The 19,377-nt window shown below is 63.9% G+C and overlaps 2 protein-coding genes across 2 annotated transcripts; both read right to left on the reverse strand.

Moving 5' to 3' along the window:
- Positions 1–95: 95 nt before the first annotated feature.
- Positions 96–5,637, reverse strand: RPS6KB2 (ribosomal protein S6 kinase B2). Its single transcript, XM_077115543.1, has 15 exons — positions 5,396–5,637; positions 5,039–5,079; positions 4,833–4,953; positions 4,488–4,556; positions 3,800–3,947; positions 2,638–2,695; positions 2,457–2,557; positions 2,283–2,373; positions 2,110–2,200; positions 1,886–1,993; positions 1,389–1,451; positions 1,203–1,280; positions 1,007–1,114; positions 803–915; positions 96–551 (listed from the first exon to the last, which is right to left on the reverse strand). The coding sequence occupies exons 1-15, from the start codon at positions 5,471–5,473 to the stop codon at positions 362–364; spliced, it is 1,458 nt and encodes a 485-aa protein (XP_076971658.1). The 5' UTR covers positions 5,474–5,637; the 3' UTR covers positions 96–361.
- Positions 5,638–6,603: 966 nt separating this feature from the next.
- On the reverse strand, positions 6,604–13,619 carry CARNS1 (carnosine synthase 1). Its single transcript, XM_077115545.1, has 8 exons — positions 13,285–13,619; positions 12,485–12,574; positions 11,732–12,219; positions 11,315–11,489; positions 11,155–11,240; positions 10,203–10,434; positions 9,810–10,087; positions 6,604–8,661 (listed from the first exon to the last, which is right to left on the reverse strand). Exons 3-8 carry the CDS (start codon positions 12,212–12,214, stop codon positions 7,435–7,437), a joined length of 2,481 nt encoding a protein of 826 aa, XP_076971660.1. The 5' UTR covers positions 12,215–12,219; positions 12,485–12,574; positions 13,285–13,619; the 3' UTR covers positions 6,604–7,434.
- Between the last annotated feature and the right edge of the window lie 5,758 nt (positions 13,620–19,377).

Genomic DNA, 19,377 nt, shown 5'->3' on the forward strand with positions numbered 1-19,377 from the left:
CCCTAGTCTGGCCGCAACCCTCCCACCTGAAGCCGGGCCCCCTGGCATAACTCCAGCCCTCTCCTGCCCCCAGAAGGCCAAAGGAAAGCCAGGTCTGTGCCATGATTGAGTTCTTTAATTCTGAGGGCACACAGCTCCAGCTGCAGGTGAACACCCGGCAGCTGGGACCGTCTGCCAGCTGCAGCCCATGGCCCTCCATGCTCATGATTCAGGGGCCACGGCCACCCCAACACACACTCACTCTCCCTCCCTCTCAAACTCCTAGGCACACCCCAGGTTTCCAGAACTGGCCCAGGGTCCTGCAGCCTCCAGAGCCTGTCAGGAGGGGCCTCGACAGCTGCCCTCAGCCCCACCCATCCTGCTAGCGCCTAGGGCGCCCACGGCTCCTCTTGGCCTTCTTGGCCCCAGAAGGGGGACGGATGGGAAGGGGAGCAGTGGTTGAGGGTGGCGGTGGCGGTGGCGGTGGGAGAAGTGGAGGTAGAGGTGGCTCCCTGGGCTCCAATGGGCCGGGGTTTGGCCGGAACCCCTCAAAGGGGGAGAACTTCAGGGGGCTGCAAAGAAAAGCAAAGTAGAGTCAGAGCCTCCTAGGCTCCCCCTCCACCAGGGACCTGCTGGCACTGGGTCAAGGAGAGAGCAGACTCCTCCCTGCTGGGATGACGGGTGTAAGGTCCACGGGCAGACTATGCAAAGGACTCCCTGGCAGGATGAGGAAACCGACGCCGGTGCTGGTAAGAGCCTTGGCCCAGGGGTGACAACCAGAGGGAGACTAGCCTCCTGCCCACTGGGGCCCCACCCCAGCTACCTGATGGGGGTCCGCGGGCTGCTGTTGAGACGCCTTGGGGAGCGCAGCTTGGGCTGGAAGGAGAAGCCCTCCTTGATGCTGTCCAGGACTGAGGGTGCCACATACGTGAAGCCCTGGGGGAACAGAGGCAGGGCCGGGCAATGCTCAGTGTGTATCACACTTCACCCACACCCCTGCCCTTGACCCCAGCCCTCAGGCTCTCACCAGGAAAGCCTGGTTGGCGCTCTCACTGAGAGCCGTGTCGTCTGGGCTGTCTACTGGTGTCTGCCGCGTGAAACGGGTGTCAAACTGGCTCACATCCTCTTCTGACTGCTGTGGGCGGACCCGGGGGGTTGGGGTCAGGGGGCACCCGAGGTGTGGGTCCTCAGCCCGCCACCAAGCCAATGGGACTTCCGCTCACCAGGCAGGGCCTGAAAGGGGGATCCACGCGGCGGGCCAGTAGGTCATCCCAACTGATGTGCCGGAAGAAGGGGTGCCTCTGTGGGTAGAGCACCCCCAAATATGCCAACAGTTCAGCAGACACGGCCCCCTTAGTAACTGCCTCTGCCTTAGAGCCCCCACACCCAGGTGGGGATCCCAGACCCACCTGCACATCAGCAGCGTCCCCGGGGCCACCCCCGATTCGCTGACTAGGATTCCTTTTCAGAAACTGGAGGGCAAAAGGCAGAAAGTAAAGGCTTGGAGAGAGGTACCGCTAGTGTGTTCCCTCACATCCCCAGGGGTTGGCCACGTGGAGTGGGGATCCAGTGAGATGGTTTGGATCCACAGCCCCTTCTCCATGAGCGCTGTCCAGGGCCTCCAACTCCAAAGCTGGAAGGACCCCTAACTGCGCAGCCCTCCCCTATTTTGTCCCTGCTGCCCACCCTCCGGGGGAGGTTTTATCATGGGTGCTCTGCTCGCTGGGCCTTGGACTGGGGACCTGCACAGGGCCGGGCAGCTGGTCTGAGGCAGATCTGAAGCCTGACCTCAGTCTCTTGGATCCAAAAGCCAGCATTCCTTCCGGTCCCAGAGGCAAACAGCACACCTTTGGGCCCCACACCACCCAGGGACACTCAGGAAGCCAGGAGAGGTAGAGGACCCCACCTTTTTGACAAGGTCCCGAGCATCTGGGGTGAGGTAGGGGGGTAGCACAAGCTTCCCCTTGATGATCTTGTCCATGGTTTTCTTCCGATTCTCTGCAGTGAAGGGTGGCTGCAGACAGCAGAAGGGGAGAGGAGCCTTGTGGGCGCCTCCCAGGCCCTGGCCCTGCCCCAGCAGGGGGGCCTCCTCCCACCCAGTACCCTCCCTCTGGAGGAGGCCGGACTTGCCGATCCAGTGAGCATGTCGTACATCAGGGTCCCCAGGCTCCACCAGTCCACTGCCCGGTTGTGGCCACTGCGCATCAGGATTTCAGGGGCCCTGGGGGCCGAGTGGAACATTAGTCAGGCCAGGCCCCTTGCTGGCTGTCCTCCCGACCAAAGCCCAGCCAGCGGCCACTTACATGTACTCGATGGTGCCACAGAAGGTGTGGGTGACAGTGCCCTCGTGAATTGACTCCTTACAGAGGCCAAAGTCTGTGAGTTTGATGTGACCTGTAGAAGAGAGTTGGGGGCAAGGGTCAGGGCCAGGCACCCCACCCTCCCCACAACTCTAGACACAGCATGTCAGCACGCACCCTGGCTGCTCAGCATGATGTTCTCAGGTTTGAGGTCCCGGTAGATGATGCCTTGTGAGTGGAGGTGTCCGAGGGCCAGCGTGATCTCTGCCAGGTAGAAACTGCAGAGACAGGACAGGGTGAAGAAGGCAAGAGTCCCTGGAGCCCCTCAAGAAGAAGAGACCCAGGAAGTAACACCCACCAGGCCGTGTCCTCCAGGAAGATGCCTTCTCGCTCCAGATGTGTGAAGAGCTCACCACCTGCGACACAAACACGTCAGTGGCTGTGTGTAGGACCAAGAGCCTTTTCTCTTTCTGTGTCTCAGTTTCTTCTTGGGGAGAGTAGGGCTTGGAACTCCTACCCTACCTGCCTCACAGAGCTGCCGTGGGGATTCAATTCAATTCAGCAAACATCTACCGACGCCTGCTCGGTGCCTGGCCCTGGGCTGGGTGAAGCTGGGGACACAGGTGAAGAGACCCAGCCACTGCCCACAGGACGCGGGGAGACAGATATGCGCAGCAGCTCTAACACGCCCAGACCGAGGCAATGGTTCCAAAAGCTTCACCCCAAAATCTCAGGGAAAAGACAAGGGACAACAACTTGAATCCCAACACAAGGAAACAGAGGAAGTCTCACAGATGTGGTGGGACTTAAAGGGGAGGCTGAGATGGGGGGGTGGGAAGCAGAGCGTGAAGGCAGGAGTTCACGGGGCTCATCTGGTACAGATGGGATAAGCAGGAAAGCAGGCCTGGACCGCTTCGTGGAGAGCAGGGGGCAGCAGGCCAAGGAGGCCAGGCTTTGTCCAGACAGTTATAGAGAGCCATGGAATTCCAAGCAGGAGTGTTGGAAACAATCCCGTGCTCTAGGAAAACAACCCTGGCAGTTAGTGGAGGAGACACTAGAAAGGGGGTGAGCTGGTGACATCAAGAAGCCCAGTTAAGGGACAACAGCAACTGCCCCCACCCCCACCCCCACCCCACCCAAGGAGAATGAATAGGATGGAAAACACTGCAGACAATGAACCAGTCAGATTTGGAAACTGGCTGGACACTGGCACAAAGGGGAGAGGAAGAGGACGGGAAGTCCAGTAGAAACAGCACAACCCTCTGGACTTTGTACACATTCTCACCATTCCCTCAGGCCATCCACCCCCCAACGCAGATGAGGGACACAACAGGCGCTGGACAGACGTTTGCTGAATGAATGAATGAATGAATGGAGGGAAGGATGGATGGGTGGGTGTGCGGAGCCCCCTAACCAATCTTTTCAACCACACCTCCTCAGCATATTCCCCTGGATCCCCCAGTTCTGCCTGCACCGGTTCCTTGCCCCGGCCCCTGCCCCGGCTTGACCTGTACTCATACCACTGAGGCACTCGAGGATTAGGTAGAGCTTGCCACCAGTCTGGAAGGCATAAGCCAGTTCCACAATGAAGGGGTGCTTCACCGACTCTAGAATGTTCCGCTCAGCCCGCGTGTGTGCTGTGTCCTTGGCGTTGCGCACAATTTTGGCCTGGGGAGGCAGGGGTCAGTCAGGAGCGGGGGGACCCAGGGCCTCCTTCAGGCCTCCTAGCCATCACCCTTCTGCCCTCCCCTGTCAGCCCATTTTAATTCTCTATAATTCCACTGCTCACACAGCCACCAGGACACAGTTCATCTCCATCACCGGCTTTCTCTGCCTCAGCACTGCTGGCAATGGTCGCCAGATCATTCTTTGGGTAGGGGACTGGCCTGTGCATTATAGGATGTCTAGCAGCATCCTTGGCCTCTACCCACGGGATACTGGAAGCACCCCTCAGTAGTAACAATCAAAAACGTTTCCAGATATTGCCAAATGTCCCCTGGAGGGGAGGGTGGGGAGTGGCGTGTATTAGAACTACCACTTAACAATGCACATCACAGAAGACCATAACCTAGCAAATGCCAGAGACAAAGGTCACAAAGACAGGGACCATCTCTGCCATCGTGTTCGCTGCTGTCTACCAAAGCCTGGAGCGGTGCACTGGGAACGGCAGGCACCCCATGACACCTGTCAGCTGAATGGGTGACTCACCTTCTTTAGGACTTTCATGGCATAGATTTTGCCCAAGTTGGTGCCCTGTACCTTTCGCACCTGGAACACCTGTAGAGCAGGGGAGACAGGATCAACTTCTCTCTCCACAGCCTATCTTCAAGGAGCCCCACCCTAAAGCTCTGGCATCTGACCCAAGAGGCCCAGGCCCACCCAAGGGTGGGGCAGTTAAGATTTCAAGACAGATTCTGAAAGGATCTTCCCTTCTTTCCTTTGTGTTTCTGAATTCTATCAGAGGCTTTACTGGCTTACAGGTCTAATTTCAGCTGAGAACCCTTTGCTGAGTCAAGCCAGCCTTTGAGGCCCACAGGGAGGCGGTGCCAGTACCTTGCCATAGCCCCCCTTGCCCAGCACACGCAGCAGCTCAAAACAGTGGGGCCCGATGCGCTCAGGGCCCGGGTTCACGCTGGTCTCCGTCAGCTCCACCTCTTCGTAGTGTCCCACGGGCCTGTGGACACAGGAAGTTAAAGGGGGCAAAGCTCCAGTACCCCGCAGGTCTCCATCCCCCCTCCCCTAAGACGCCCCTCACTCACTCCAGGCCAGCAGCCCGCAGCTCGGCAACGGGGCACACGTCCTGTGGGAAACCGAGGGGTAAGAGCCTGGGGAGGGCCCAGAGCGCCGCCCTCGCCCCCCAAAGCTGGACTGCTCGGCCCAGAAGAGGAGGGGGGTGGGGAGGAGGGGAGCTGGCAGAGCATGGGACAGGGACTCGGGAGGAGGGCGCGGGACAGAAAAGGGAGGCTCAAGAGAAAGGGGTGGCGAGAAGGGAGAGAAGCAGGAGTGAGGGTGGGGTCAGAGCGGCCGGGGCCTGAGGGGCACCGAAGTCTGCCGGGGTTTCTCTGGGTGAGAGGTCCGCGGTAGGGGGAAACGATCGGCTCCGGGGGGGAACTCACAGCGGGGCTGAGCTCCGGTTCGCCCTCGCCTTCGCTGCCCTCCTCCGTCTCCAGATCCAGGTCGAACACCGCCGCCATGGCGGCGCCGGCCCCGCGGGCCCCTCGGCCCGAACCTGGCCGTGGTCTGACTGACAGCCTGGGTCCCCAATCCGGACGTCATCACTCCGTGACGACGGCCGCGCGCACCGATGACGCACGCGCAGCTTCCCCCACCCCCGAGCCGTCCGCTCGGCCGGGGGGGGGGCGGGGGGGGGGCGAGGGAGAGAGAGAGATACGGCGTCCGTCGCAAGGCTTCTCGGGAATTGTAGTTCCAGGATGTCGAGGCGCACAGCCTCCAGCGGCCCTACCCCTTTTGATGGGACTCTGTTTTCCCAGCACTGCTCCCCCGGTTGGTTTTGGGAAGAGTTTGGGTCTGGATAGGGCAGGGTCGGAAGAGCGTGCGGGCGGGCGTGGAAATTCAGTGTGCGGCCGGGCTGGCTGGGCGGCAAGAGGCAGGTCGCACCCCCGCTCTGTTAGTCCCTGAAACGGAGACGGGATTCTCGGCCCTAGGACTCTGCGGGTCAAAGCATTTACCGGGTGCCCGCTCCATGCCCAGCTCATAGCCGGGCTCTGTGGCCGGGTTTCTTCTAGAAAGGAGGCTGGGTCTTGTCTGTAAACATGGGCTTGTGCTGGAGAGTGTTCTGTTCTCAATTTAAGCACGTTAGTAACTCGACACTTTATACAACTTTGTTGAAAGAATGAATGAATGAACAAGCACAGCAAACTTGGCGTGGGATTTGGTGTGGATTCCTTTTGCATGCCGCTCTCCGGGGGCGAACAGAGGCCAGACCTAACTTTGGGTGTGACTTCTGATTATCTGAGACTGGCTGCGTGTGCATTCTGGTTGGAGCGGGGAGGCTGGGTAGGAACTCAAATGGGCAGGACTCAGGGGTCTCCAGGCTGTTGGAGGATTATCTGGTTGGCTGTGGCCCTTGGGGTATAGTACCAGGGAAGGAGACCCTCAGGTTTGGGTCCTGGTGCAGGTGTAGGGCATGGCCCAGGCTGAAGGTCAGTCTAGAGGCCTGGCAGCTGGGGCAGTTTGCCCTTGGGTCCAGGTGTCACAGATGCCCTTGCCCATCTCCGTCAAGCCCCGCCACCCCCACCCCCACGCCCACCCACCTGGCAGGGTGTTGTCCCAGTGAAGAGAATCTGTCCCAGACTCCAGACACTTCACTAGTCCATTGCCTTTATTTGGGGAGGGATGCTTATGGAGCTGTCCACAGCTCCTGGGATGCACAGAGGCAGGAGTTCTTAAGGCAACCTCCCCTGGATTTGGAAGGGAGCAGAGCTGCTTTTCTAATGCTAGAGATGTGCTAGAGGCCAAAGCTTGGAAGCTTGGCGGGGAAGGCGTATGGAAGAGGAGCATGCCCATGCCTCATTTTTCCTCATCTGTCAGGTAAGAGCAGTAGTGGCTGCTTGGAGGTGTGAGGGGAGTAACTCCTCCTGTCCTCAGACCACCTGCTTCTACCACTCAGGCCAAATAAGGCAGGTGGAATTTGTTAAATGAGAGGAAGGGACAGGAAGTCAGGGAAGGTTTGGTCTCGGGTTTTCTTGGGATTTATCCAAGGCCAGGGGCCCAGCTAGGTTCTCTCCTCCCGCAAGTGGCAGGAAGACAGACCTGGGGGGGTGGGGGGGAGGGGCTGGGGTTAGGGCCCATTCCATTCTCCCTGGGTGGGGTTGGGGAGGCAGGGACGGGCTGCTCTTGCTGCTTCTGCAAGGTGGGAATCCTGGGGCAGCTATGGGATGGACTGGGGCCTTTGGGAGGGGAGGAGAAGCCGGCAGTCCCCAACATACTTTTATCTGTGGCCCTCGGGCCCTGGAGGCTTTGGGTACATCGAAAAGGCCCAGCCTCTCTGGAACAGACCTGAGGCCTTGGGGTGGGCCAAGCCAGGGTGGAGCAGGGTGCAGGGAAGAGAGGCAGGGAGAGCACTGGGGAGCAGGGGGCACCAGGGCCCTCCTCCTCCTCCCAGCACCCAGCCCCCTGCCCCCTGGCCCCAGTGCTATTTGAAGTGGGACAGGAAGTGGGCGACGGGGTAGTGGGGGCCGTCAATGCCCAGGCCCTGGCAGAGGCCCAGCAGGCGCAGGCGGGCCTCGGCGGGGCTGGCCCCGGCACAGGCCACGCTGCAGTAGGGCTCCTCGTACTCGCCGGGCACCAGGGCCTCCTCCAGCAGGTTGAGGCGCAGCACGCCCCGGTCGTGCAGGGCCTGCAGGGCCTCGCGGCTGGCGGTGGAACTCAGCGCCCGCAGGTGTTGGGACACCAGGCACATGACGCCCACCAGGTGGCCGTGGGGCCGTGGGTGGGCGGGCAGGGCGGGCCGCAGGCCGCAGGCCACCATGGCGGCAGCCAGCAGCAGGTCCACGCCGTAGAGCTCCAAGATCCAGTCGCGCAGGTAGAAGCCGCCCATGCGGGGGTTGATCTCGATGAGCCGCGGCCCCACCCCGGTCAGCTTGAGCTCCACGTTGAAGACGCCATCGAGCAGGCCGCAGCCCAGGCAGCAGCGGAAGGCGGCCTGCACCAGCTGCGCCTCCTGCTCGGGCGCCAGCCCCGTGGGCATGCAGGCTGCCGTCTCCGTGAAGCCGGGCAGCCGCGTGGGACCGTTGTCGGAGACAAAGGCGGCCAGCAGGCGCCCGCCGAACACCACCAGGTCCACGTCGTGCTCGGTGCCCTCCACGAACTCCATCAGCAGCATGGCGTTGCCCCAGCCCAGCCCGATGCCCGGGTGGTCGGCCTCGCCCTGCAGGTCGCGGGCGATCCGGGAAAAGTGCTCGTGGCACTGGGACACGTCCTCCACCAGGCGCACGCCCACCGCGCCGGCCCCGAACTCCAGCTTCATGACGCCCGGCAGGGGCACCTGGCAGGCAGCCTGCTCCACATCAGCTTCGCTCTTCAGCGGGCAGCAGGGCACGGCGTGGAGGGAGGGCGCGGGCCAGGAGGGGCCATGGTGGCGCAGCAGGTGCAGCTGCGTGCGGCTCTTCTGCTTGGCCAGGCTCATGGCGGCTGGGGGGCTGCAAGGCAGACCCAGTTCCTGGCACAGCAGGGCCGTGAGCACCAGGCAGTCATCCCAGTAAGAGAAGCAGCCGTCCAGCTGCAGGCCACGTGCCCGCACCAGCTCCGCCAGCAGCCGCGCGTTCTCCTCGTCCCGCCGGTGCTCCGTCACGTCAAAGTGGATGAAGGTTTGCACCAGCTGGGACGCAAAGTGGTTGGGGTCCGATTCCACCAGATGCAGCTGCAGAAACCGGGGTGGGGAGGGTGGGTATCAGGGACACACCTAGGTGCTGGGGAAAGTGTGGCGGTGGGGGTCTGAGACGTGCTCACACACAGCTAAGAGCAGTGCAGGCCGAGGGCTGGGCCTTCCCTGCCATGTTCTCTGTTGTTTCCCCTTGCCCAGCACACTGCCAGGTACACAGTAGGAACTTAATACATACGTGCCGGAGCCTGAATAAAGAGAAGGTGCCAAGGGGAGAACTAACCCAACTTGGAGCAGAGGGACGCATCCCAGAGAATAGTAAGAGTCAGCCAGAGGGGGCGCGGAGAGGTGGGTGCAGGTGGGAGAGGGAAAGATCTGGGTGGGAGGGGCCGGGTGCCTAGAGGAGGGGCGTTCGCCCATGGGTACTGCCAAAGGAATCCCGTGGGGGTCCCCTGAAGCTCACCGCCAGCCAGGGGACACCAACACAAAGCAGTTGGAACCCAGAGCAGGGAAAGAGGGGGAGCAGGTGGCTGGCTGCCCAGGGGCCTGACAGAGTGAGGAACGACACTGCAGAAATGTCCCAGAAATTGGAGAAAACATGCAAGGCAGGCAGCCAGGAGGTGGCAGATAGGCTGGAGGGTGGGGTCACCCAGAGGGGGTTGTACTGCGGAAGGAGGGCACAGAGGCCACTGTGGTCAGTGAGAGTCCAGCCAGAGAAGAGCGGGGACATGGGATCTCCGTTCTCTCATCTGTTCAATGGGGATAAGAATATCTGCACCCTCCACCCCCTCCCTCGGCCTGCCTACAGTTCTGTAATGTGGGGCAACACCGGCGGCCATCTGTTCGGGGACCTGGGACGTGCTCCCCAGCAGGAGGAGCTGGGAACTCAACCTCAAAGGGCCAGTCCTTCCACCACCCGGGATGGAGCCCTGACTGCCAGGCCCAGGGGCTCGTCCTGAATGCCGCCCGGCGCCCATCGACCCCAGCTTCTCCCCTTTCTCCGGAGGACTCCGTGCCCGCCCCGAGGGACCGCTCACTCCTGGCGGGGACAGAACTCGGTGGAGGGGCCCGGGAGAGTTGTGCGCCCCCGGCCGGGGCAGGGTGGGGGGCCGCGTCCTGTCCGCCCGGGTGCAGCCCCGCCCCCAGACCGAAAGCCCCGCCCCCAGGGCTGCCGGCCCCGCCCCCACCTTGAGCCCGTAGTCGCGCGCCGCCTCCCACACGAACTTCTTGCTGACGCCGCCCGCGCCGACCAGCAGCAGCTGCTTCCCCTCCATGAGGCAGCGCGCCGAGCGCCGCAGCATCGTCTCCACCAGCGGCGCGGCCGCCGCCGCCTCCCGGGGCCCCCGGCGCGGCGCCGCCCACAGCCCCTCGAGCGCGCCGCACGCCTCCAGGCACAGGCCGCCGTTGAGCTCCAGGGCCACCGGGGTCAGCGCGCGGCCGGCCACCGTCAGCGCGAAGTCCACGCCTGGCCGGGCCGGGGCACGCGGGCTCAGCGCGGGCCGCCCCCCCACCCCGGGCCTCGGGGCACACCCCATCCCCCACCCCACCCCCACCGGGCCCCGGCCGCTCCCGGCGCTCACCGAGGAAGTCGGTGCGGGCCCCGCGCCCGCCGCGCTGCTCGGCGCTCAGCCCGGCCTCCAGGGCCAGCACGGCGGCCAGCGCGGCCTCGGCCGCCGCCTTGACGCGCCGCCGCACGTCCGCCACCTGCGCCGCCTCGCCCACGCCGCACTGGGCCAGGGCCACCTCCAGCGTCCGCGGCAGGCAGCTCTGGTGCCGCAGCGGCCGGTCCCCGCGGCCCACGCCGCACACCACCTGGGCAGGGCGGGGCTCAGGCGCGGCGGCCGGGGGGACAGCCTTCCCGGGGTCCGCACGCGCCCCCCTCCCCCAGCGCCGGGATCCGGGCCCGTCATTTGGAGAAGCGCCGTCCCCCAACGTGACTTCGGCTGCACAAAGCACCTGCCCCTGTCTGGTTACCTGGCCCCACCCGGGATCCTACCCAGACTCCCAGGCCCAGGCTGGAAGGGGGTCCTGCGCCTTAATGCCTTCTAACTCCTGCCGCCCTGGGGGTCCCTGCCTTTCCAAGGCGCCCCAGCTCCAGCATCTCTGGATGCTTCCCAGAGCAGCATCTCCTGCTCCCAATCTCTCCCTTTCAGTTCTGCCTAGCGCTGGGTCCCCGGGAGGGTCCCCAAGTCTTCCTGGAGCTCTCTGCTTGGAGACCACTCCTAAAAGGTGCCAGGAACCCGAGGTTTATCAGGGTCCCTGGGTCTCCCTCCCCTGACGTCAGAGCTCCCTAGGAAGAGGGTTTGGTTTGGGCCCAGGTACCCACCCTGTGACTCTGCACAGGAATGGGGTCTCCTGATGGGAGCAAGCCCCACCTTCATCCCCGGAGGCAGCTAGAACCCCCCCCCCACACACACACAAAGTATTGTCTCCCTTCTCGGCCCAGGGATTGCCCCGGGATCCTTGCCAGGGGAGCGGGGCTGGATTGGGGTGTGGCGGGCAATGCCAGGACCTCGGCCAGGACACACTCACCTTGCTTAGCAGGGGCCGGTCACCCTGGGTGCGACACACCACGGCACAGATCCGCACAGCCAGCTCCGGGCCAGGCGGGGGACTACCTGGGGGAAGACGGTGAGGCCGGAGCCCAGCCCGGTGGCCGTTCCCACCCTGGCACAGCCCGGGAGCCCCTCACCTGGGAAGGGCGGCCGGGCAGGTGGGCACACCGCTTCCACCAGCACGCTCTCCTCCTCCTCCAGCTTCTCCAGCAATGCCAGCACCGTGTCCACCACTGCTCCCGGCTCCGCCCGTGTGTGCAGACGCCACGCCTGCCGCCCCCGCCAGCGCCACCCGCTGAGCTTCACGGCCACCTGCGCAGCAGGGCAGGAGAAAGGGCCTTCTCACAACCGGCATGTGTACTTACAGGGCTGGCCGCTCACACCATAGGGGGGCTGTGGGTAAACTGAGGTAGGATGGCAGGGGCTTGTCACAGTGAGATGGGGCAGTGGCCAGGCTGAAAGTCAGGGCAGCTTCCCAGGAGGACCTGGTGACCATCCACCGCGGCCATCCTCCTACATCTGCCTAGGGCTCGCGGGGGGGTGGTGCCTGTTACCTGCAGTGTGTCCCCCAGGCCCTCGGAGCACAGAAAGGCCCCTACTTCCTCTGTCACCAATGCCTCCTGGCCCTCTTTGCCACTCAGCTCCACCAGCCTCAGTCCCGGGCTGGCCTCCTCTCCCCGCAGCAGCGGTGGCGGCTTGTAGGTGAAGGCCAGGGTGGCTGGCACGGCCACGCCACCCTGCTGGGCCAGCAGCCGCCTCGTCAGCAGCCGGTCCTCCAGCAGCCGGGCCAGCTCGGCCGAAGCGCCTGTGGGGCAGGCCAGGTCCCGGGCCAGCTCAGCTGCTTCCCGACCCTGGCCAGGCCCCGGCCCCAGCCCTGGCAGGAAGTAGGTGGCACGTCGTGGAGGGACAAAGTCATCCAGGAATGTCAGGCCCCCAGGGTGGAAGCTCACGGCCTTGGAGACCAGGAGGGCGGCCTCGCCCGGATGCCCGGGGGCTGGCACCTTTGTCAGCCAAGCAGGGGACAGGCAAAGGAGCATGTTTCCTGTGGGCAGAGGTGGAGGAGGGGACAGGTGGCTGGCCAGGGGAGGCCTGTGGTCCCTCATGCCCCCCACCTCCAGCCCAGTCCCCCGGGCAATGGGGGCAGCTGCCCTTAGAACACCCCTACCCCACCCCCACTCAGAGCATGACAGCTGTTCCAGGAGCATGCAGGCGGTTGCCAGGGTCAACGGGTATTTTGGGATGTGGCCGGGCCAGGGCAGGACTGCCCTTTCTGGAGGAGGGGGTGGGGATCTTGGGCACACACTCACCCGGGCTCTGGACCCCACCTTCCAGCAGCACAGACAGAAAGGTGCTGGGGGGTCCCAGGATGCACAGGGTCACCTCCGCCCCAGGGCAGCCTCAGGAGAAGAGAGCAGGGACCCAGCTTACCAGGGGCTCCCCTTGGTCTTTCTGCCCATCTTCCCCTGCCTCCAGCTCCCCCGCCCTCACCCTTGGGCCCCCAGGTCCCAGGGGACAGAGAGAAAACTGGACAGGTGAGGGAGAGCCACTGGCCCTGCCCTGGCCCGTGAGACTGGCTCCCTTGTCTCTGCAGCTGGTCTGGAAGGCCCCGGAGGCTGGGTGGGAGGAGACCTGGGTTCTAGTCTGAGCTCTGACACTGTCTGTGTGACCTGGGAGGCATCACTGCCCCTCTCTGAGCCTCTGCTTCCCGGTCTGTACAACGACACCAACTGTGATTCTCGTGTCTTCTAGCTGTGAACCCTCTGTCCCCACAAAATCTTTGGTGGCCCACCTGATCCATCAAACAGATAGAGGAGGGAATGGCCGGCACTTCTACAGAAACCTCGCCTCTACAGCACAGGATTTGCAAATCCCAGGGCTGGATCTCCCAGGGGAAAGGGGTAGAGCGGCTGGCTCCAGCTCTGACTTTCTCTGCTGGTGTCGGGTACCCTGGGCATGACTCCCGCTTGCCTGGGGTGGGGAAGGGACCACCCTTGGCAGGTTCCCCTCTTCCTCCTGGGATGGGAAGCAGGCTGGGCTGAGGGTAGCTCCCCGCACCCCACCCCCCACCCCCGTGGACGGCCCCCTGCATGGAGCCCTCCCTCGGCACCTGTGCGGGGCACCTGGCTGCGGTCCAGAGTCTCCGGGAGGCCAGCTTGCTGCAGACAGCTCTGCAGTAGGCTGTAGTAGTAGGCAGTCCAGGCCCGGGCCTCGGCCCCCTCGGGGGAACCCTTGGGGTCCAGGCCCACGTCCTGGCGCCAGCAGCCAGGGAAGCAGCCCGCGGGCGGCAGGCCCGAGCCCCTTCCCCCTGGGCCCTGCTCTTCCTCCAGGTCCTTGGAGCCCAGGGGGCAGTCCCACTCGGGACCCAGCGGATCCAGGGAGAGCTGAGGGGGGCAGAAGTGGTGGGTCTTGGGTGGGGGTGCACGGCAAGTCACCCAAGGGCCTGTCCGCCTCCCCACCCACACCCCCTATCGGTCCTGGGGTGTTTGGGGCAGACACTCTCCAAGGGACAGGAGAGGATGGGGTTGGGCTGAGGGATGGAGGCTTGTCACGGCAGCATGTGAGTGGAAGTGCTTTGTAAACTGTTATGTGCCAGGGCCCTGGGGCTGGGGGGAGCAGCAGCCCGTGGCTGGACCACCGGGTCTCCCCACCCCGTGCCGGGCACTGCTCTGGCTTGGTTTACAGGGGCATTTAGTTCATCTAGGGAGCCCCAGCACCTAAAACAGTGCTTGGCCCACAGTAACTGTTGAATGAAGAAATGAAGACATACAGACCAATCACTCACTCTTAGGGACCTCGTTTCTCTCTGGGCCTCCGTGGCCCCTCTACCATCGTGAGAATTCTGCTGGGACCTACCTCAGTAGGTGATTCTGTTTCGGTGTCACTCCCAAGGAGGCCTTGAGGACCTAGTGTGTGCCCAGCCCTGTGCTAGGCCCTGGGAGGCCCCAGGCTGGTTCCCTTGTTCTCAGATGGTTTGAGTCAGGGGAAATCTTACAGCCCTGCCCCTCTCGGAGACTGGGGCGAGCCGTGCTCTGGCTGACCCCCAGGGGCTGCTGGGAGGCTCAGGGCGGATGCAGGTGGGAATGTTTATTCCGTGTGTCTCCCGGCCTGAAGTGGGGGGCTGGCAGCTGAGCTGTGCTGCAAAGGACAGGGGCGGAGCACCTTGGCCACGTTGCAAGGCCTCTCTAGGTCTGGTGGGGGGCTGGAACCTGCCCTGCCCCAATCTGGGAGTGCCAGCCAAGAGCACTGCCTTTGTCACTGGGACACGGTGTGCCGTGGCTGTGGCCGGAAGGACAGAGGCTGGGCCTCTGACCTGGGCTTGAGTCCTGGCTCACCAGGGCCAAAGCAGGACTTCGCGCCCTCCCGTAGAAGGCCGGCTCTGTGTCGGCCCGGACTGGGGATTCTCTGCACACAGTAGGTGCTCAATAAGTGTTTGCCGAATGAATGAACGTCAAAGTGGCTGAGGGGGGAGACGGGTGTGCTCTGCACATAGCAGCTGCTTCTCCCACGGTGGGGTGGGGTGGGGAGTCAAGGGGGACGCGTGGAGCTGGTTTTGGGTGGGAGTGTGTATACATGGCAGTCCCCAGCCTTGGGCCCTTGGGACCCTCCCTCTGTCCTGGGGTTTGAGGCTTTTCTTTGGGAGGCGGGGGTGCAGAGGGCACTCACCATCTTGCAGGTGAAGTGGCTGAGAGACTGATGGCAGAGACAGAGGGACAGAGAGACAAAGGAGGGAGTCAGGACAGCTGGGTCCCTCCCCCTCACGCCAGCCCCCACGACTGGGGTGGAAAGGTGGCCGCCACCGTGCCTCTGCCCTGTGTCTGTCCCCGCTCCTGCCAGATTTCCAGGGCCGCCCCACCCCCACCCCGAGGAGGGCGAGGATTTCTGCCTCCAGCCCCACCCTGCGCCCACCGATCCCGGGTAGCTGTGGGGCAAAGGCTTGGGGGGGTCCCGGCGCCAGCTTCCAGCTCAGCCTCTCCAGCGAGGGGCGCCGCGGGTCCCATGGGGCTGGGGGGTGCGGCGGATGGTCCCGCTCCGGGCGTGCGGGCGCTGGGGGTCCCCGTCCCCGCGGCCCCTGCCCCGGCAGCCCCCCTCCCTGGCTCGCCCCGGGGTGGGCAGGAGCCGGGGTACCTGGCGGGCGGCAGCGGCTCGGCGGGGCTCGGCGGGGCTCGGCGCGCGGGCGGCGGAGCGGGCACGGCGGGCACGGCGGCGGCGGCACAGGGACCGGCCAGGCGGCGCCGCCTTATATAGAAGCGCCCCGGGCAAGCCCAGGGCCGGGCGGGGCCGCGGGCGGAGGGCCGCGCGGACAGACGGCGGACAGACGGACGCGCCGACGGATGCGCCCCGCCGCCAGGGACCGGACCCGCCCCCTCCCCCCAAAACATTCTCCACCAATCCCCAGGCCTGGGGCGCTGGGGGTGGGGGGGTCATGAGAGGGGGCGAGGGGGGAGCGCGGAGCCGCCCGGGAAGAGACGGGGTGGGGGGGCATCTTCAGGGACCCCGATAGAGACCGGGTGGAGGGACAGGTGCAAATGGAGAGACAGAAACAGGCGGCGCACAGAGAGAAAGTGATGGAAGAGAGAGACGGGAGAGATGGAAAGGGAAGGGGGGATGGAGGGGAGCAGCGGGGGAGGGGAGAGCTGGAGCTGCCGGCGGCTGGTACTAGGGCTGCCTACGGGGTGGAGGTGGCCTGGAAAGGGGGACGGGGGACACACCGTGTGTCCAGAGCCCTGCCCTGGGGTGGCGTCCTGGGTCCCCGCAGCCCCTGCCTGGCAGCTGCCTGTCCTAGTCACAAGTACTCTGCCCTCCAGCGCCCCTTGCATCTTTGGGGTCCTTTCCATACCTCCCCCAGTCACTGCCAGAGTAGGGGGAACTCAATATGAGGCTCACCACGTAGGGGGCAGTCCCAGTACCCAGCGACACCCTCCGTCCTGCAGGGGGTCAAGAAGGGAGGATAAAGCCGGGCCCGTGGGGACCCCTGCGGGTCCCCCTGGGTCTGCACCCAGGAATGGGGGAGGTCTCTGAAGTTAACAGGCAGGCCAACGGCGTGCCTGGGGCTACAACTTAATCTTTCCCAAGACACGCAGACTCACAGCCAGCTGCAGGTACAGCACACGCCGACAGAGCTGGCTGACTGCCACACACTCGCCCAAGCGAACACAGCCGAAGACCCACACTCTCTCCTACCGTGATTCCCCTCAAAGGGGACCTGTCCCCATCTCGGGGGCGGTGCGGTGAGGACCAGGCCAGGCAGGGAAGGCCTCCAAGCACGCTGAGGCTATTCATCACAGCTCCTCAAACCCACACCCCAAGCTCACCCTCTCTCCCTGGCTGTCTCCCAGTGGGGGACTCCTAGGCAGTCCCTGTGAGCCTCCTGGGGTACCTGGTGGGCTCGAGGAGAGTCCCGAGGGTCTGGCACCACAGGGGGAGAGGACCAACTTTGGGCTCTTCTACAACTGTATACAGAGCAGCCTTTGAGCACCCATGCCCGGCCACCCCTGGAAGAGCTCAGAGCGGAAAGTGACTTCTCCAAGATCACCCAGCTCTGCCCATGCACCCCATACAGCTTTCTAGACCTGCTCCAGGACCCTCTGCAGCCAGCCCAGGCTCCTGGAATGGGGTGTGGCCACTCCACAAAGACCCATTCCCTTGACTCATGGGTGGCCTGAGGCCAGCCCCAGGGTGGAGGGAGGCACCAATGTCATCCAAAGAGCATGAGCTGAGACCCCCCCCCCCAACAAGTCATGCAGCCCGTGGAGACCTCAGTATACTCATTCTCAGATAGGAGTTGTGGAGGAAACATGAACCCAGGCTCGAAGTGGGGTGTGGCTGTGCAGGGGCACCTGGCAGAGGGCCAGCGCTTGGGGGTAGCACCAGCCACTGGTCCTTGACCTTGAAGCAGGCCCTGGGCAGAGGCTTCACCTGCAGTAGCTCACTGAACCCCGCGAGGCAGCAGCTACTAGCTCCTGCCTTTTACAGATGGGGCAAGCGAAGCTCAGAGAGGTGGTGTCACTTGCCCCAGGTCACACAGCTGGGGAGAGACAGAGCAGGGGGTCTTCCCTCTGCCGGAGCACTGGGCAGATCCACATGGTGAGGGGGCGGTGGCGCTGCCTCTTCTCCAGGCCCCTGCCCAGCCCTGGGCGTGGAGTCACGTAGTGTTTGCTGGGTGGATGCGGAGAAGATAATCAGGTGGGGTTTGTTGTCCCCTTCTCCACAGGCCAAGCGAGGAGAAGCCGGTTTGGCGGCTGTCCAGGTGGAGCAAACAGTCATCCTCCTGCTGAGACTGGTACCGTGCTGTGCTCGGGGCGGGGTGGGAGCCGCCATGACCCCATTGTCCCCAGGAGGAAACAGAGGCTCAGAGAGGATCGGTGGGTCTCTCCTGGGCAGGGACTTTGCAGGGACCCAAGTCTGGCCTCTGAGAGTCTGGGACAATGGGGATTCGAGGTGATCCTCTGGGGCGGGTGGTAATGCAGGACATGGACCATGGTCCCCCATCTCTACCCCAAGAAAAAGGCAGGGGTCCATTTGCCCTTTGACCCCGGGATCGTTATCTACTTCCCACACCTGACCCCTAGGCTGACTCAGGCAGACAGAAATCCCTGGGCGCCATCCCATCCCTGCTTTGGTTCCCATAGACTGAGTAGTTCTTGGGCACATGGCTTCCCTTCTCTGAGCTTGTTTCCAGGCAGGTTTGTCAGGAACCGGGGCTGCCAGGGATCACTGAGTATGGCTGTGCGGTGTGCTCACTAATAAAGGTACCCGCCAATGGGTCACGCCCCACTCTGCCAAGCTGAGTGTCCAGGCAGAGCTGCCTGTGCCTGGAGGAGGGGGGCATCTCTTTTCCACTGACACGGAAGGGCTGTTGGGGCTGACCCAGCCCCGTGGGGGGGGGGACCTGTGAGAGATGTGTGTGAATGTGTTCCAGCCCCTCGCCTCCGGTTCCCCATGGAGCTGGTCGATAATGGCGTGTGCAGAAGCGCTGCCCAGAAAATGCTCCTCTCCAGGCTCCCACAGAGGTGCTCTGCTGGGGACCACTGTCAGCCGCTGCCCCCAGCCCCTCCCAGCCGCGTGGCAGATGCCTGGACCCAGGGAAGTGCAGGAGAAGGGACAGAACACTTAGGGGCAGACTCCGGAGGGGTGCCCTCCAGCCCCCCCCATTACAGTGTCTGCAATCCCACCACTAGACTGCCCTCTCTAGGACCAAAGGCCTCACCTCTAGAAGGCACAGAAGAGCTGGTTGTGACCTTGGACAAGTGCTCAGCCTCCCTGACCCCCAGTTCCCCCTTTCTGTAATGAGGCTCTCAGGGCCCTCTGCAGAGGTGGGGGGCTAGGGGGGAGTGTCTGAGAAAGGGTTTTGTGAGTTGCAGGCAAGGGGGCTTCTTATTAAGCTGTGGGGGGGCGGGGGGGGGACAAGGGAGTTACAGGGAGCTCCCCGTGACTCCCAGAGGCCCCAGCAGCTACCCCATACTCAGAGGGGCTGGGCCAGGCTGGGGTAGGGAGAAAGCCCCTGGCCTCGGGCCCAGGAGGATGCCTAACGGTGGGGAGTGGGTTCACTGCTGCCAGGGACGAGGGTCAGGGTCAAACCCTTGGGTCTGCCACAGACAGCAAAGCTGTGGCTGTCTGTCTCAGTTTCCCCCATGACTCCCTTCTCCTGGCTGCAGACATCTTGAGAGCGGGATGGGTCAGATGCAGACCCAGGGCCCAGCCTGGCCCACCTGAACACATGTTAGGTGGGTGCAACCGCGCAGCCTGTGGCCCTGCCACTAGAACATTCCAATGGGTTTGGTGGGAAGCCACGCCAGTGTTCCAGCACAGCCACTTAAATGTGGGACTTCACGCTTCCTGCTGGTGCTCCTGAGCTAGGGCGGTGGCCGGGGGGAGACAGGGACGCAGGGACGCAGGGACTCAGAGCACCAGTGCACGGCCTCTGCAGGGACCCAGGCTGCTGTGGAACCGCCCTGCTGTCCTGGTGATGGCTCCTGTCCCAGGCACCCCAAGCCCCCTCAGGGGCAATTAGAGAGTGTGGGAGGGGGTTTCCATGGTGGCAGTCCCGAGGGGGTGCTGCCGGGGCATAGGGAGGGGGCAAGGGCCGGCGGGGCCTTTCTCCTTTGTCCTGTGCACACTGGGTCTTTGTTCCTGCCTGGCTCCCGCAGAGAGGCGGGCCCTGGGGCACGGTGGGTTGGGGGTGGCCTTGGGGTGGGGTGGG

The sequence above is a fragment of the Tamandua tetradactyla genome, chromosome 9, assembly GCF_023851605.1.
Source record: "Tamandua tetradactyla isolate mTamTet1 chromosome 9, mTamTet1.pri, whole genome shotgun sequence".
Classification (NCBI taxonomy): Eukaryota; Metazoa; Chordata; class Mammalia; order Pilosa; family Myrmecophagidae; genus Tamandua; species Tamandua tetradactyla.

Bases quoted from the DNA above. Each gene is read 5' to 3' on its own strand.
- CARNS1 (XM_077115545.1), bottom strand. From the start codon at position 12,214: ATGCTCCTTTGCCTGTCCCCTGCTTGGCTGACAAAGGTGCCAGCCCCC. The intron at 11,241-11,314 runs GTGAGGGGCTCC...GTCTTCCCCCAG, and splicing joins TGCCCGGCCGCCCTTCCCAG to GTAGTCCCCCGCCTGGCCCG. The intron at 10,088-10,202 runs GTGAGCGCCGGG...CGGCCCGGCCAG, and splicing joins GGCCCGCACCGACTTCCTCG to GCGTGGACTTCGCGCTGACG.
- RPS6KB2 (XM_077115543.1), bottom strand. From the start codon at position 5,473: ATGGCGGCGGTGTTCGACCTGGATCTGGAGACGGAGGAGGGCAGCGAA. The intron at 2,374-2,456 runs GTGCGTGCTGAC...TCTCTTCTACAG, and splicing joins CATCATGCTGAGCAGCCAGG to GTCACATCAAACTCACAGAC. The intron at 2,201-2,282 runs GTAAGTGGCCGC...CTCGGCCCCCAG, and splicing joins TGTGGCACCATCGAGTACAT to GGCCCCTGAAATCCTGATGC.